Genomic DNA, 17,572 nt, shown 5'->3' on the forward strand with positions numbered 1-17,572 from the left:
TAGCCACCCGCGCCATCTATTTGCTCCCTCGTTTGTGAATAGTTAGGTTCCACCAGGACAAGGCCAAAGTCAGGTTCTGGGCCTTACGTAGCTGCGGCACCTGGAACAGTGCTAGGCACATGGTGAGCGGGCAGTATATACTTGTTCGCAATGAATAAGCAAATAATTCCAGGTGTGTCTGCCCTCTTGGCGCTTGAGCTTTTTGGGTGATGTTAGACTGGTCCTTATGAGATGAGCCAAGACTGGGATCTATGTTTGACAGGAACTCAGAGATGGGCCCATTTTTCTTCTCCCTCTAAAGGCTGCGGATTCCTGCGGTAACTTTCAATCGCGCAAAATTCCAACCCCTTGGTGCGGTCAGACTGGTCGTGGCGAGCCGCGGGCGCTGGCCGCCGGGGTCCGCGGTGTCCCCCGCCAGTGCGGCCGGGCCAGCGCGAGTCCGAAGGGCGCAGGGCGGCCCGGGGTCTTCGGGGCGTGTGCGGCCCAGGGTCGCGGCCCTTGGCGACGGCGCGGGCGGTGCGGGCTCCCCGGGCCGCGCCCGACGTCACTTCCGACCGGAGCCAAGATGGCGTCGGCGCGGCCGCGGACGCCGGGGCGGGTGGAGCGGCGGCAGCGGCGGCGCGGGCGGCGGCTCTCGGCGCTCTGAGGCGCGGGGCGCGGCGGGCGCAGGTAAGGGGCGGCCGGGACGGGCGGCTTCCGGGACGGCGGCGGGCTCGGCGCCGGGACGCCCGTCTCTGCCCGCGAAGAGCGAGGAGGCGGTGGCGGCGGCGCCCCGTGGGGACCGGGCGCGCAGGGCCGGGCGGGCCGGCGGACGCGCCCCCTCCGAGGACCCAGCGTCCGGGGCCGGCGGGGGTCCCGGAGCCAGGCGCGGGCCGCCGGGGCTCCCCGCTCCTCCCTCCCGCGCCCGAGCCCCCGGGCCGACCTTGGGGCCCGCCGCGGCGAAGTTGTGCGGTTCGCTTTGTGGCCGTTGGCTCGCCGCGCGCCCCGCCAGGGGGAACGCGTGTGCGCGGCGGGGCCGGGCGGCGGCTGCAAGTCCACCCGGGACCCGCGTCCCCGGACGGCGAAGGCGCACGCGGGGTCCCAGGGCCGCGCCAGTTTACAGTCGTTTTGCTTTTCTCTTTTGTGTTCAGCGCGAATGTGTCTTTCACACTTGCATTCTCAATTTGTTTTGTGTCTTGTGTCTTTGTGTTTCCTAAATAGTTTTTGTGTGATTTAAACCTGGAAATTGTCTCCTTCAGTATTCCTATCGCAGACCCACCGGTGTTTTTGTTTTTGTTTTTAACAGACATGCACTTATGTTAATTTTGCTACTAAAGATTATCTACGAACCTGTTTTTGATGGTGGCAAGTGAGACACGAAGTATCCTTTACAGGTCAAGGATATGCCCAAACCTCGGTGCTTCCTTCCAACCCACGCGTGAACCGCGGAACCACGACTGGCCCACTTCTGTCGGGCTGTGAGCTTCGGGAACAATCCCACGATTTAACCGGGAAGCCCAAATTCCTTTAACTGCGCAGCTGTAATTTCCCCCGAGAAAGGGGATTCGTGCTGGCCCCTCATTTTCCATTCAGTGTTGTATTGGGGTTTTGGTTTTATTTCGTAAGTGGAACGCCTTTTGGTGAATTCCAGTAGGTCTTTGGGCCCCTTTAATCAGACACTGAAATGGTCGTACCCAGAACACGACTAAAATATTTCATAAAGTTTTTGTTTATTGCAGGTTTATTGTTAAAAGCTACGATAACGTTGAACAAGAAGCACAACCTTTCAGTGAATCTTTTACCTCCCATACCAGACTTCCTATCCAATCAGTTATGGCCAAGTATTGGGAAAATGTGGGCTTTCAACATTTTTTTTAACATGTTATGAAATTTGTTGTACAAATATTGAGGAGGAACTGAGACACATAATCATGTTCTTTTTTAGAGGGTTTTGTTTTTGAGATGGCTTGCAGCTGCCCCATCATTCTCTAGAAGCTTCCTTACAAACACTTACTCAACCATATTCATGTGTAGAATCTCATTGTAGCCTGGGGAGGACCTTTAAAGATCATCTTATTAAACCCCCTCATTTCAGTCTGTAGCAACTGAGATTGAAATTCATAGTGAGACTAAGATGGTTCACAGTTTCTGTTACTCCAGGGCTCTTTTTTCGTATCTTTTTTGGTTTGATTTAAATAAGTTAATACATTCGAAGCGTTTAGAAAAATACCAGGCACATAATAATAACACTCAGTGAAAGCTTGCTTTTGTTGATTCTGAAGGTGGTTTCTTTAATTGAAAAGTTGGCGTATTCGGATTTGTTTTTTCTCATTTTGTGGACAGTTCCTGAAACCATATGGTTTAAATTTTATTTGTAATAATCTGTTCGTTTTGTGAGTACAAAACATAAATGATTCTCACTGTAGGACAATATGAACATAGAGAAAAGCACAGAGAAGGAAGAGAAATCAGCCCTAATCTTCCCACTCCTCAGATAACCACTGTTAACATTTTGGCATACCTCCTTCACCTTCCTGTCTCTCTTGTTGTGCATGTGTGTATTTCTTGTATATATTTATTCACTTCTATGTATTTACATTTTATATAGGATTGATATCATTGTGTATATTATTCATAACTTGTCGTCTTACTATATTGGGAGCATATATTCATGCCATTAAGTATTCAATATGATTTTTAGTGGCTGTGTAATATATGGGTGGGCCATTATTTATCAATTCCATATTGATCAGTAAGGTTTCTATAGCCTGAGAGTCTCTTTTCATTAAGATTTGTTTAGGTTTTTCTATTGTGAATTTTAAAGTTTTGTGTTTTTTAAAAAAAAAATCGTGAAAATGTAAATTCTGTCTTTTAGCCTCTAAATATGTATTTTTCCTGCCAATGCAGTTATAAGAAGCAGCAGTCAATTTCAGCTTCCTTTTATTCTCTTCTCCCTGAGCCGGGTCTGTGCAGTTCCATATATATATCTGCACACATATTCTTTTGATGATTATTTTACGTTAGATGTTTATTTATTCATGGGACTGTTTCTTTACGCTGCCGATCTCTTTTCAAGTTCCAGATCTGATTTGCAAACCTTTTAAGTCCTGTTAAATCATAGACTTTCCGGGATGGAAAGCACCTTAGGTTATTTACTATTTTCGTTTCTTCCAACTTGCTTTTCATGCTATTTTTAATACCCAGGCAGAGGAAAAAAAAGCCTATGGGCTGCCCGAGAAAACTCCTTAGTGGGAGTGAAAAGGGAGTAGGTGGACAGTGGGGGAAAATTGTCAAACTTGTGTGGCGATGTGTAGATAATAGGGAGTTTCCAGATGATGGGGACATTACCTGACAGTCATTACTACTGATACTCCTGACTTGTGGCCAGCACTCTGTGGTTTGCATGGTGCCCATCAGTTACGCTGTCACTCCTCCTAGCATTTGGTTAGAGGTTTGGCGCTCTCCTTTTGAAGTTAGAAGTTTATAATTAGAGCCACTAAAATAATCTTCCTAGAGCAACTGAAAGCTATTGACTCCGTTACTGAAAGCATTACTTAGGTTCCATTAAAGCAGGATTTCTTAACCTTGGCACGATTGACATTTGGGGCTGGATAATTCTTTGTTTGGGGGGCTATCCTGTACACTGCAGGATATTTGGCAGCATCCCTGATCTCTACCTGTGAGATGCCAGTAACACTCCCCCACCATCTGCACAACTGATAAAGTCTCCAGACATTGCCAGATGTCCCTTGGTGGGGACCGGGTTCTCAACCACTGCATTCAAGGAAAGCCCATCTGACCGGATGGTGCAATCAGTGGAATATGGAATCTCTATAGTCAACTGTAAGAACAGCCTCTCTGGTTTACATGAAGTCCACCTTGAAGGGGGGGAATGGATTTAACTGGCCTGTGGCAGTCCCTTCCTGTGTGTGTCTTTATGATCTTGTTGAATGGTTTACTTTCAGCAGTTCTATGGCAAGAGATAAAGCAATTTGAGATAACCTGGAGACTACAAAGGAGTTTTCATGGCATAGGATCAACATTCCCTGTATTTGGTTAAATTATTATGGATTTAAATAAATTTGTATAGAGTTGATGCATGGTGAATCATGTAAGCTTGTGGTCTATTATACTTGAATGGCACAGAAACAACTGTCTTCTAGAAAATGAGACTCAGTGAAGCAACCCCTTGAAGATTGATGGTAGAGGCCAGATTAGTTTTTCTAAGATCTTTTTTCTTTTCTTTTCTCTTTTCTTTCTTTTCTTTCCTTCTTTCTTTCCTTCCTTCCTTCCTACCTACCTACCTACCTACCTACCTACCTACCTACAATCAATTCAGGGTTATGCACTGAAAGTGATGAATTTGTCCTGAGGAAATAGTTTACTTTTGAAGTGTTTATCTACTTTAGCTTATTACTTTATAACTTAAAGATCACTATTGATCTTATGGCATACATGTATCATAAACGCAATTTCCCCTGGGTGAAGAAAGTGTAGGTTGTCAAATCTTACTTTGTAGTCTTTAAAAGTATAGATAGTGTAGATTGAATTTTTATTGTGGCATAAGTGATCTTTAATTAGAATTTAGTGATAAGTAGAACATAAGAAAAGAGATGTGCTGTTGGACCACATTTGGTAATGGGGTGGCTTTCTCAATTACGGACGGAATACTTGCATAATTTAACTGGAATGAATGCGTCATTTAAATATTCTTTCTTAAAGGGAATGCCTTTCATTCCCCACCCCCACTTCCCTGAAGCGTGAATTAGTTATTGTATGTAGTAAATCTGGTTCATTTGGAGTGAAATATGCTTATAATATTTTTCTCAGTACTGTATAGTATTTATTCTTAGAGTCTTGGTTCAAGTCATATCTATGCTGTGTTTCATTTATTAGTCTTTTGGAACACGCAATAAAGGAAGTTTCACTGAATTACTTATATATTTGCCAGCCATTTTGGTGAAAAGAATATTTTGTAGCTCTTGCAATAAATCATCTGATAGGCTTTGCTTTGAAAGAGCTAAATTACTTCTTGGCACAGCTTGCCTGAAATATGTAAAGCTACGTGCAACTGTTAGTTTGATTACTGTGGGCAGCCTGTCTGGGAATTGGTAAAACCTACAGCTTTTACATGTGCATATAAGACTACATTAAATTCCGGTGGGAAAACTCAATGGCATTTTCAAGTAATTTAAATGATGCTGTTAAAATTGAAAAGAAATCTGAGATTCACTGAAACCTTACATACTTCGAGTATGAATCCTGCGCATTACCCAAGGGGTTATTAAGACAGTATAATTTAAGCATAATTTGGAGTAACAGTATAAATATGACATTCTAAACGTTTCTCACTCTGTGAGGCTTATTTTAGGGACTTTGCTGTAATTCCGAAAGACCTTAGTTGTAAAGTACATCTGAAAATGGAAGTTTTAAGAAGGGGGTCTTTGGGATAAATTTAGATTTGTAATTGTGAAGCTCTGTTACCAGTTGTTGGAGGATGTTGAGCGAGTCAGTTTACCTGTTTTGGGAGGTAAGTGTTGTGTCAGTGCAATCCCCTAGTAATTTAATTGAGCCCTGCCTCAGTGTATGGAATAATGCATATCACAGATCACCACAGGGGCTGAGTTATTTCTGGCAGTGGTGGGGCAGTTATCCTCTCCGCTTCCTATTTGTAAAGTGGGGACAATGATTACTTTTTTCTTTCACTGGGTTTTGTGATGAATAGATGAAGAATATGAAAGCAATTGAGATACTTGTAGGTTTCTTCAAAAATATTAATAGCATTTTTCTTAGCTACTTCTCTTAAGACAGTAGGTCTTGATGGATAGCGTGACAAAATTATTGCCTTCCAAATTATCTCTGAGTCCTTAGGCGCTTTGGTCCCCCCACCCCCCAACTTGGTGGAGGGGGCACGTTTTTTTCTAGTCCCTTCCATGCCTGTCACAAAGCCAGATCCTTGGTCTTCTTTCTGGGTATTTTTGCCTTTGGCAGTTTCCCTAGGCAGCCCCTTGCGGCTGAAGACTTCTAAATCTCTATCCCCAGCCTTGAAGGCAGTCTGTGCTAGGACTGTTTTTTTCCATTTGATGGATGCAGCTTTCCATGTGGATGTCTGTTCTCCCCCCAAGGTCTAAAATGGAGCTCACCACCGTCCACTTAAATACCATCCCTACTCCTGGCTGCTCTGTCTTGAAAATATATTCATTCTTCCAGTCAGTCACATTCTGTATTTTGGACTTCTCTTCACCATCCCTTTTTACTTCCTGTTCAGTTAGAAGACACATTCTGTCCATTCTTCCTGTGTGTAGTGTTGGTCATATTTTTTTGTTTCTTTTCAGCTATCATCTGTGGTTCACGCCCTTATACCCTTATCGCTTATCATTTCGGATTCTTAACCAGCTTGCCTGGTCCCAGTCTCTCTGGCTGCCTTCTCCCCTCCTTACTTTTTCCTGGCAATTTAATCTTTCTAAACTGTTAGACATTGTTTTGTTTGTGGCATTCCTCAGTCAGAAACTCCTTGTGGCTCGGTGTTGCTCATCCCAGGTGGCCAGAGCTGCTTCCCTGATGGGCAGTCGGGAAATCAGGCTCCTGCCCTGGTCTCCCAGTTGCATGTGTTCATGGGCTCTGCCTTTAAATAATTCCTCTTGCATCTTTCCCTAAAGACCTTTGGGGCTTTTGGGGTGGGTTGGGAGGGAGGATGGGTGGGATAATGACTCCTCACATGACATCTGGGGAGCCCAACCCACAAGTTTGCGTTTAACCTGGGACTCAAACCCCTCCAGAACTGTCCCATTTAATCTGCTCTGCACAGACCCTCGCTTGAGTCATGCTCTCTGGTTTACCACTGCTGATAGTACCAAGAGATAGTCTTGCGTTCTTTTCAGCGTAAGTGGGGAGGCGTGTATCTTTACCTTGAAACAAGAACTACAAATAATTTATTTGGACACCTGCTTTCCTTTAAAAAATAAAAACTTACATATGTACCAGAGCTACTTAAACTGCAGAGCAACATACAAACATTGCTTTGCAGACAGTAGGTGCTGCTATTATTTTAAAATGCTCTTGAGAACAGAAGTACTTGCATATTTGGAGGATAGACCCTAAACCTCAGACTTTATTTAAAGTAGAGTGAGTCACTCCTTACCAAGATAATAAATACCTTAATAAACTCTTGGGAGAAGACCTTGAATCTTGTAGCGACAGAAGTGTGCCTGGGATCTTGGCAAAATACAGTTGAAGTTGTCAGTCTGTCTGGGATAACTTCCAATTTTGCTTCAGGTTCTTCACTTGTGAATTCAGGAAGCCTTGTCATTTATGTGTAGTTTGTGGAAGATGAGTTTTCTTACGTATTTTATTTTGTAGGCAAGATCAAAAAAGCTCTGAGCAGCCACTTGTAAGGTGACTCTGTTAAGGCTTAGAGAGTCTGTGTGTGAGAAAATGAATACTTGAGTGCTGGGAGCTGGGCGCCATGTTGCGGAACTTTTTTTCCCTTTTTTAGGAAATTCAGAAGTATTTTGTAGGCTTCCTGAAAATCTCTCAATTTTAAATGTTTAATCACAAAGGTAACATCTGTATTGGCAACGCCAGTGGAGAAACATTAACTCAAAGGGGTCAACTGAGAATTCATTTTATTTTGGGGATTGTGAAATGAATGACCATGTGGCATCTTGCTTTAGAAATTTTGTGTTTGAGTTGGAAGCTTGACATTTGAGTGTTAGGAAAGAATTGACTTAATTTTCCTTTTAAAATAATTTGAAGTTTTTTCATGTCTAACATAGGGAAATATCAGAAAAGTATCATTTTATAGGAGCTTCTTTGATTTGAATGCTGTTTGGGAGAATGTACAGTCAGCGGTTGGTTAAGCTGAACTAGGACAAATGGGGGCTGAGGTGTACTACAGATCTTGAGTGGGGCACAGTTTTCTTCACGGAGCTGGGACTGGCTGGAGAGCATTTATGTTATTACGCACCCGTCTTTTCATGTGGATTTTTACATCTCTACTTTTTGACAATTAGTCTTGAAAATAAGGAAAGGAAATTAACTTCTTAATTCAAGGGTATTTTGATTGGATAGAGTTACTTCATCCAAGAAAATTGACAGTGATTCTTTTAAGATTTTATTTATTTGAGACAGAGAAGGAGGGAGAGAGTGAGAGCGAGCGCATGGGTTGGGGGGGAGCAGAAGAAAAGGGACAAGCAGACTCCTTGTTGAGCAGGAAGCCCCACGTGAGGCTCAGTCCCAGGACCCTGGGATCATGACCGGAGCCGAAGGAAGACACTTACCCGACTGAGCCACCCAGGCGCCCCGACAGTGATACTTTTGTTTTTAGTGCCATGAGGAAGAATATCAGAGTAACATGTTAAAGTGAGAGTAATAGGTTTTAATTTCTTTAGAGAAACTGAGTATTTTCATTTGTGGGGTTAGAGGGAATTTTTGTAGAAACCCTAAACAAAACTTGAGGTTGATGATGTAATAAATTCTGTGTTTCAGTGCAATATAATGACCTGGATGTATAAATTTAATCAGAAGAAAGGAGAGCATATGTAATAGCTGTCCATAATATAAACCACATAAATGGTAAATAATCAGCATTTGCTATACATTTATTGCTAAGCCAGCTCTTTATTAATGACTGCTTGAAGCAGTATTTTGTGAAAAAGTTTTCTTGAATCTTTTTTTTTCCCTGTAGAGATATTCTTTTTTTTTTTTTTTAAAGATTTTATTTATTTATTTGAGAGAGAGAATGAGACAGAGAGAGAGAGCATGAGAGGGGGGAGGATCAGAGGGAGAAGCAGACTCCCTGCTGAGCAGGGAGTCCGATGCGGGACTCGATCCTGGGACTCCAGGATCATGACCTGAGCCAAAGGCAGTCGCTTAACCAACTGAGCCACCCAGGCGCCCCCTGTAGAGATATTCTAAGGGAAGGATAAAACCCCTAGAATGCCATAGTCTAACTTTGGGTTTATAGTACTTTCCTAGCACAGCTGCAGATCTCTTATGTAACATTCTTCTATTGTGTTAACTTACATATATATTTTAAAGATTTATTTATTCATTTGGTGGGGGGGATGGGTAAAGGGAGAGGGAGAGAGTCCTGATGCAGACTCCCTGCTGAGCGCAGTGCTCACCCCAGAGCCCCATCCCAGGACCCCGAGATCATGACCTGAGCCAAAATCAGGAGTCGGACGCTTAACTGACTGAATCACCCAGGTGCCCCAACTTACGTATTTTAAACAGAAGTTCTGATCAACCTCATTTTCTCATTAGATCTTTGAAGCTCTGAAGGCATTCACAACAACAGACTTTCTGTTTTTCCCCTCCACTGTGTGGAAACTGTGTTGTCAGGATCAGATTCTCCCACCTGGAGTAAATTCGCTGGACTCTGCTTCCATATTTAGGTTTGTGTCAGGACACCCTGCTCTAAGAATTTGGAGAATCAGGCCCTGGGATATTTGTCTGTGGTGTTATGGGCTGCTGGGGGGAACCGCTTTATTGAATGGGAGAAATGACGGGTTTATTTGCGAGCATTCTGTTCTTTGTATCTCCTCACTTACTTTCCAGGTAGAGAAATTCCTCTGTGTGATATATTCTGCTGTACAATTGCCTTTTTGCCTTGGGTGGAAATCGTTCTAGAGGGGGAGAGGCGTGAGCATCCGGTTTTGAGAAGCAAGAGTTCACACCCTCCGAATCTTTCCAGTATTCTCGGTCTCTCTCTCTTTACACACACACACACACACACTCACTCTTGCACATGACCTTTATTCTTAAAATGATAAACATATCAGTTTTGATTTTTCCCTTCTGCTTAATTTGGTAATATAGTCAGCCTTTTAAAAGGGAGTTGGGGTATATTTTTTAGTGTGAAACTAGATGTTCTAGATGATTATTTTTGTGAAATTGTATTTGTTATTTTAGAAAAGGAAAATGAATGATTTCGCATTTAGCAAATTCCTGGGCAGATTCCGTATTTATGAATTATGTGTTTTTGCTTAATCCGAGTGAGTGCTAAATGTTTTCATTATTCATATCTAGAGTTTATAGATTGTAATTTGGTGATTCCACTCTTCTGGTAGGAATTATGAGTGGTAGTTTTTAATAACAAATATGCTAGCTGTGTTTGTAAGTTAATAAAAACTGCTTTTGAGAAGTTGGCATAGTTTAGATATTTTTACTATTTTTCTAGAAGTTTCTGGATTGCAAGATTCTTGTGGTCAGAGTAAGTAATGATCAGTGTTAAACACTGTAAGTCTGCTCCACTAAAAGCTTAATCATTTCTGTGTTTGCTATAAAGATACTTTTTACCATGAAAGATCTACTTTATGCTGTGATTAGTTTTAGAATATTTATCTTCTCTTATGTAGGCTATAAAGTTTCTAAGACTTCTTTCACAGATTGGTATTTTTAACTTTTCTTTGCATCTAGTCCACATTTTTAGTGCATTTATGATCTGTTACATTTGGATATACCATACTAGCTCTCTTATTTCCAGTGACTCTGAATGTTGCAAATTTAGTTATTTTCCAAATAGCTCCAAAAGAGCCAAAATGACCCCAAAGAATAATTGGAAAATAATATCAGTGACTTATAGGTGAATATACAAATCAGATCAAATAATTATCTTCCTAATTCTCTCCCTTTCTTCCAGATTTAAACTAATCTTAAAGAACCTGCTATTGCTTTTACTTTGCCTCTCATACAGTTTTGTGGATTTTACAAGTCTACAAGGGACAGATGTGACAATTTATCCTGTTATATGTGTTGCATTCATGTTACCTTGTGTCTGTCTTTACTTTAATCTGCCTTATCTCAGAGGATGGGTGATAGCGAGATGTGGGGGTGCGGCCAGGCTGTTCTGACCCAGGGACTGGGGTGTCCCGTGTATCTCTCCATTTTCTGGTCTCTGGCTCTCCATGTCAGGAGACAGCAGCCAAATAGTTGTTGAGGTTGTCTTGACACTTTAAGGAACCACTATTGGAATAAAGACCCTAATTATTGTTGCTGTATTGATACTGATCATGTGTAATAAAATCATTTTTATGATACTAAATATTTGTAAGAATGATTTGTCCTAGAATTTGGAAGCAATATCTTGAAAGGTTTGTGTATATTATTAAAGCCACAGATACGTAAAATCAGGACCATGCTCTTACTTTTCTAAGATTGTATGCTATTAGCAAAGTATAGTTGGTGGTAAAAATTCACATGCTCTAAATTTGTATATCTGCCTGGTGTACTTTATCTGATAAATGTCAGCAAGCTGGGATGGAAGGGATATGTAGAAATATTCAAGGCAGTTTGGTCAGGTATAGAAATCCAAAAAAGAAACTAAGGCATAAGCCAGGGTAGAAGTCTTAGTGATTTTAAGATTTTTAGTATTTACCATTGGAAAACCAGAGGCACTTAATTGTTTAGCACTTTTTTTTTAATTTGATAGAATTATTAAGTTTCAGTGATAGGTATGGAAAGATTCCTCTCTGCCTCCACACTAATAAGATTGTTAGTTTACGTTCTCACATATGATAGAACTTGGACCTTGAGTATGTTAAGTGAGTATGTGAAAACAGTGCTGTTTTGGTCAACAATGAATATGAAAATATGTAGGATTGTTAGGCAGCTTTCACGGGGGTTTTGCACTGCTGGAGGAATCTTCAGGAAGTTACTTCAGTAACAACTTTTAGAGTCTATAGTTGCTTTAAAATATATTGTCATATGGCAGTTAGTTACATGATTATTACAGTTGAGAGGTTCACAGCTGGGAGGTTATTTGGGGAGGTGTATAGGTATTTTTGATTTTCAAAATGATCAGAGGCACTGTTGGCATTGACTTTGCAGGGCAGTGCTAGGTGGCTGTAATCAAAGGGGCAGACAAGGTGTCCAGTCCAGTCCAAAATGCAGTGGTCTTCTGTTGAGAGACACTGCCAGATTCTCAATTCTTGTGTTTAACATCTTTTGGTTTTAGTAGAGTTTAGTCAAGGATTTAATTTTTTAAATATCATCTGAGAAGTCAGTGTTGAATTTGCAGTGCATTTGACATTATAAAATATTTTAGATATATAATTTGACAATGTGTGAGTCAAGGGAGAAAAAAGAAAATGAGAGTCTGGTTTTTGGCAATTGGGATTAGAAGTGATGGAGAGGAGAGAGTCCAAGCACACACGTATATAGTGAACCCTTAAAAAAAAAAAAGTTAAGATAATTTTCTCTGGAAAGAAATGATGAGTGCATTCCTATTAGGACAAAGAGGGAACAGACAGTGCAGAAAGTAAGAGAGGTTATTAATCATTTAACAACCTGAACTATGTCATAACTTTTTATTAAGAAAAAGTGAGATTCATTGAGATAACAAATGAAAGACTAAAACGTTGTAAGTACTTTAATTTTTGAGTTCTTTGGGATTAGAGGCTAGATGCCATGGTATCTCAGTTGTTTGAATTGTGCCTGTGAGCCAGCAACTACAAAAGGGGAGGAAGGAAAGGAGGAGAGTGTTAAGTGAAGGGGAAAAAAGCAATGACAAGCAGATGGGAAGGGGGCAGCAATATCTCCTTTGATGAAAGAAAATGGCAGCTCCATCCTTTGGTGTCCTTAGGATAAAAATCTTGGTGTCCTCCCTGACTTCCCCTTCTTTCATAGCTAACATCTACTCTGGCCGCAAATCTTGGGGGCTCTGTTTTTAAAATATATCCAGGATCTGATCACTTCTCACCTCTCTTCTATATGGGCCAGGTTGCTGCCATCTCTTGCCTAGATGGGGGTGTTAGCCTCCTGAGAGGTCTGCTTGCCCCCATGCTGCTCCCTTACGGTCTCTTTTAAACCTAAGTCACATCAGGTGTGCCACCTTGAACCTTCCAGTGGCTTTCCATCCCTGGATGGAAAAACTCTAGCCGTTCTGGTGAACAGTGCTTACCTTACAAAAATCCATACTTTATCTGCCTCCCCTCCCCCATCCCCACCTCACCCCCCCACCTTTCTGAATCACCTCCTCCACTTTCCCTTTCATTCACTGTGCACCTGTCACCATCCTTGCCCTCCCTCAAACACCCAGGCACGCTGCCGAATGGGGTTTCTTACTTCCTTATGATGCTCCTCATACCTTCCCAGCCTGCAGCTCTTCTCCCGGCTTCTATGCCAATGTCCCTTTCTTACTGAGGCCTTCTCTGACCGCACTGCTGGAGTCACAGGCAGAGAGACGAGATTGTAGTTCCTGTCTCCCTCTCCCTACCACCTCTTTATTTTTCCCTAAAACACTTTTGTTATCTGACCTCCTGCCCACTTTACTGATTTGTTTATTGCAGTCTCTTCCCCGAGAGGGCGGGGATTGTTCTGCTTACTGTTGAAAACAGTGGTTGACACATAGTAGGTGGTAAGGGGAGGCAGGAGTAAACAGTTGGTGAAATATGGTTAAGAAGCAATGGCAGGGGCGCCTGGGTGGCTCAGTTGGTTAAGCGTCTGCCTTCGGCTCAGGTCATGATCCTGGAGTCCCTGGATCGAGTCCCGCATCGGGCTCTCTGCTCGGCAGGGAGCCTGCTTCTCCCTCTGACCCTCCCCCCTCTGATGTGCTCTCTCTCTCTCTCTCTCTCATTCTCTCTGTCTCAAATAAATAAATAAAATCTTTAAAAAAAAAAAGAAAAGAAGCAATGGCAGAAACCCGTTATGAGAGTGTCTGAGTTATCCTGACCTTCTTGAACTTGTCTTGTTAGTTGAGGATGCTAGTGCTTGACCTCTGTAAAAAGCAACTGGGCTGATTAATGTGAAGGTGTAGCCCAGTGCCTTTTGGTCTTAGAAGACACCTCATAAATGATAGTTGTGATGATGATACTGATGATTCTCGTGGGAAGGAGAAGACGACAAGCTGAAGGAAATGGTAAAGCATCATAGCTCTTTCCAAAGATCTTTCATGACAGCATTTGCATTTTACTGCAGGTTTTTAGTTCTGTTCCTTAAAGAGAACTCCCTGTGGCCAATGTTAGTAAATCCATCCATAAAGCTTAGTAAGAGGGAAAGTGAAACCGCTGACATTTTATTCACTTCTGGGTGCCACGTTGTCCATCACGGTCCTCCTGGTGGACTGTATGGCATTCAGTAGGCATTGATGTTAGAGGGGGCAGGGGAGCACACACCTCAGTGGGTGACAACCAGATACACTGTTTAACTTCCTAACGATTTCAAGTCTCATAGAAAAGGATCAATTCTGCTCAATAGGAGATGTATACTAAGGAAAGGCATGTTAAATATATATGAGAGAGATGTTCAATGTTAAAATTTAAAGAGATGGACTTCATGGGTTAACCTCCAGTTATCTGAAATCATATTCACAGAGTATTTCCTTACTCAGAGTTTATATGGGTCTGGCTAGCACTGAGCTCTCTAACAAGATGCAAGTTACATCCCTGTTCCAATTGTGACTAAAAACTAGTTCAGATGACCAAGTCCTGACTTAAATATAGTGCCTTTGATGGTTAAAGGTGATCAGGTGAGTGTGGTTAAATAGCTCAAGGGAAGAAAAAACCCCAAACTGTCCTTATTAATGAACTGGGGTAAAATGTCAAAGCACTGTTTTTTATGATAGTGGGCAGGCCATATATTCTTCTAAGATGAAGAATGTCATGAAGTCACACGTCCCTTGGTTTGTTAGCAATTAGAACATAAAAGTTCTACAATGTGAGCGGAGTCTTGTGGATCTGGGAAGGAGGGAGAATCTTAACAGATTCTGTTAAAGCGAGTTGACGAAGAAATAGGAGACCTGTGCCTGATGGTATGTGTGTGTATGTGTATCTGCTGGAAGCATTTAGAATGTCACTGTGGAAGTGAGTGCCACTTAAAGTGGAACGACTTTCGTTTATTGTGAGGGACTTCCAGTGACTCCTGGGATGTCCGTGACAGAAAGGACCATCTTAGAAACAAGTATGTCATATGCATTTACAAGAAATGATTTAGTCTTAACGTTTCAGTGTACCGTGAATATACTGAATAAAAATTTTAAAGGAATAATTGCAGTTCTTTCCAAACAGCTTTTATTTAAAACATTTGCTTTTTACTACAAGGGTTTTGTTTTGTTCCTCAAGGAGAAGTCCCTGTGGAAATGTTAGCCAGTCCACTTTTCTACTTCAAGAACTTGAAAAACTAAATAATGTAAAGGGTCTAATTGTGTTTGCATTCAACACAGTATTGATATAAGTGGAAGAAGGACATTTATTTACATTGCATAATAAATTACTCAGCAATGCTTTGTGTTTCTGACTATTAACAGAGCTAATCTGTTTCTTCTTGGGAATGATGCAATTTCACAGCAAAAATTTGATGTCATTCTAATGAGTCTGCTTTCAATTGTAGAGTACAATGAAGGCCTAGGAAAGATTAGTAAGAAATCTATTTTATTGTAGATAATAAATCTGCGAAGTAAGCTCTCAGCATAGATTGAAGTTGATCTGGCATGGAGTTGCTTTATGAATAGCCCTTTGAGCAAACTCTACAGTTCTGTATGTGGTTTTAAATCACTGTAAATTTGTAGGCAGGTACATATTACAATTGTCTGTTTTTCTTTTTAGGGCTCATGTAATCAAAGAAGTTTCTTTGTTGTGTGTATCTTTTCAGAACACAACAGGAATTGAAAATGAATCAGGTGAGTTTAAAAATAAGAATTTATACAAATACATTATCTAGATGTTAGACCAGTTCTTGATTTTTAGAAGATCAAAACACACATATTCATTTCTCCCAGATTTTCTTTTCTGTTTCTTAGTACCATTAACTAGTTCATTGCTTTCATAGTGTGCGTTTGTTCGTGGAGTGGTCTGTGCACTGTTGTGGCGTGGGTTGGCGTTTCCGTGGAACCCTGCGCAGGGGACTGGTTCTTTGAGACCTTAGTTCAGCCTTTCTGTTTCTGCCTTTCCCCTGCCACACTGTAGTGTTAATTTTTTGTTTTTGTTTTGAAGCTTATTGAGCTTTCATTTTTAATACTTTTTATTTTGTAAATTAGCCATTGGTTGAAAAGGGAAGATTGAAATTATTTTTAGAGACCGAAACTGATCAAGTGGGAAACTTTATAAGCATTCTGTCCTTGAAAAACCTGTGGATAGAATAAAAACAAGAAGGCGGATTTTAAAATGTAAGATGTGTTTCTCCTTGTAGGAGGGTGTGGGACTACCTGGGGATTAAACAATTCTGCTATGGAGATTTCTGTAGCCTCAGGGGTGTTCTGATAAGTAAAATCAGTTATGTGGACTTAATGTATTCTAAAGGATTCTGAGGATTCTTATTTTCTAGTCTTAATATCATTTCACTTGTAGTTAGAGAAATTCATGGGTGTTAGAAACACTCTCTTTTGAGATCATAATAAACACATTTAAAACATATGAAAGGCAGAACTTAAAAATGTGGAGTCTAATTTGTAGTGCTTAGCTTAAAACTATCAGACTTGAAAACGTTTTGTGTCCCTCATCTGAAATTTTGGACACCTTTTTATCATTTATAGGTGCTTCTAACTGAAGTCCCAATTTTATTAGGGTGGCCACGTTTAATAAGTTCAGTCCTGTGTTGCATTGAGAGATGTGAAATTTTTGGAATGGATCCTTTTGATTTCTTTTCATTACTTTCTTTTATCAAAAATACATTTATTTTAATGTGGAGGACCATACATCATAAAAAATGAATCTGGCGAACACATGGGGCACATGGTTTCTATTATTTTGCAACTTGCAGATTTACTGACATGCTTTTGAAGCCAAATTATTTTTGAAATGGTGAGATGGGGGAGGGGAAAAGAGAACAGAGTGGATTTTCATAGTCCTTGTTCATCAAAGTTACGTGCATATATATGTCATACATTTCATGTATTTTTCTCTCTGAAGACTGATTGCATATATATGTGAACCTGGTCACCCAAAGGAACTTGCTTTTCTCCCGCCTAGGAACTGTTGTTAGAAGAACCTCAGGATTCTGGGTTAGAACGATTGTGAATGCTTCCAGAGTGGAATCCAAATATTGACATTGCTTTTGGGGCATCACTGTTCAGCAGTCAGTTATTTCAGGTGGCTATGACTTTACCTGTAGGCTTAATAAGGCTTTAATTCTTACACTGTATTTGGCTACTCAGATTTTATTTCTAACGTCTTTTGACCTGCTTGACACCTCACACTTTCACTTTATGGTTCCTTTTATATCAAGTGACCTTGTGTTTAGAGAAAGTCCACATGCCATTCAAAAGAGCTGTAGCCATAACCTTTTCTTTTTTGGCTCTTTTACAATTTCATTTTGTTTCTGACAAGTTTTAATATCAGATCTGCAGAGGACTGCCTTTGATGCCAAATGCCAAATATCAGTGGAAAAGTGTCCTCTTATGTTTCTAATGGTTAGCACATTTCTGATTTGGATGTAATTTAAGTGGTCTGGTAGTAATGAAACTTTCATTTGGATTATAAAAATTGTCCACTTTTTATGAGTAAAATTTTCAGCATCTTTAGTTATATTTTCCTTATCTGAGGGATTTTGGTTGCATGATGTTATTATGTCATGGCATAAAATCGATGAGTGTTTTTCAACAACTGTCTCAGTAATTCTTACCAGTTAAGAATTGTTTCAGGACATTTTATGTTTTCCC

General features: G+C 41.0%; 1 protein-coding gene across 7 annotated transcripts in view; it reads left to right on the forward strand.

Moving 5' to 3' along the window:
• The first annotated feature begins 633 nt into the window (after window positions 1-633).
• The window catches only part of PRDM2 (PR/SET domain 2), a 118,668-nt gene continuing 101,729 nt past the window's right edge, over window positions 634-17,572 (forward strand). For 5 of the 7 annotated variants that reach the window (XR_014144687.1, XM_081817518.1, XM_081817521.1 and 2 more), the window contains exons 1-2: window positions 634-651; window positions 15,520-15,595. Coding sequence is in view for 5 of the 7 variants with exons in the window: in XM_081817518.1 (XP_081673644.1) it covers window positions 15,587-15,595 (9 nt within the window). In the remaining 2 variants the exon portion in view is untranslated. Of the gene's footprint in view, window positions 670-15,266; window positions 15,596-17,572 lie in introns of those variants that run through there. The other 2 variants (XM_081817524.1, XM_006730858.3) reach the window with 2 other exon arrangements.

This window comes from Leptonychotes weddellii, chromosome 4 (genome assembly GCF_054177405.1).
Source record: "Leptonychotes weddellii isolate Sample4059 chromosome 4, ASM5417740v2, whole genome shotgun sequence".
Lineage (NCBI taxonomy): Eukaryota > Metazoa > Chordata > Mammalia > Carnivora > Phocidae > Leptonychotes > Leptonychotes weddellii.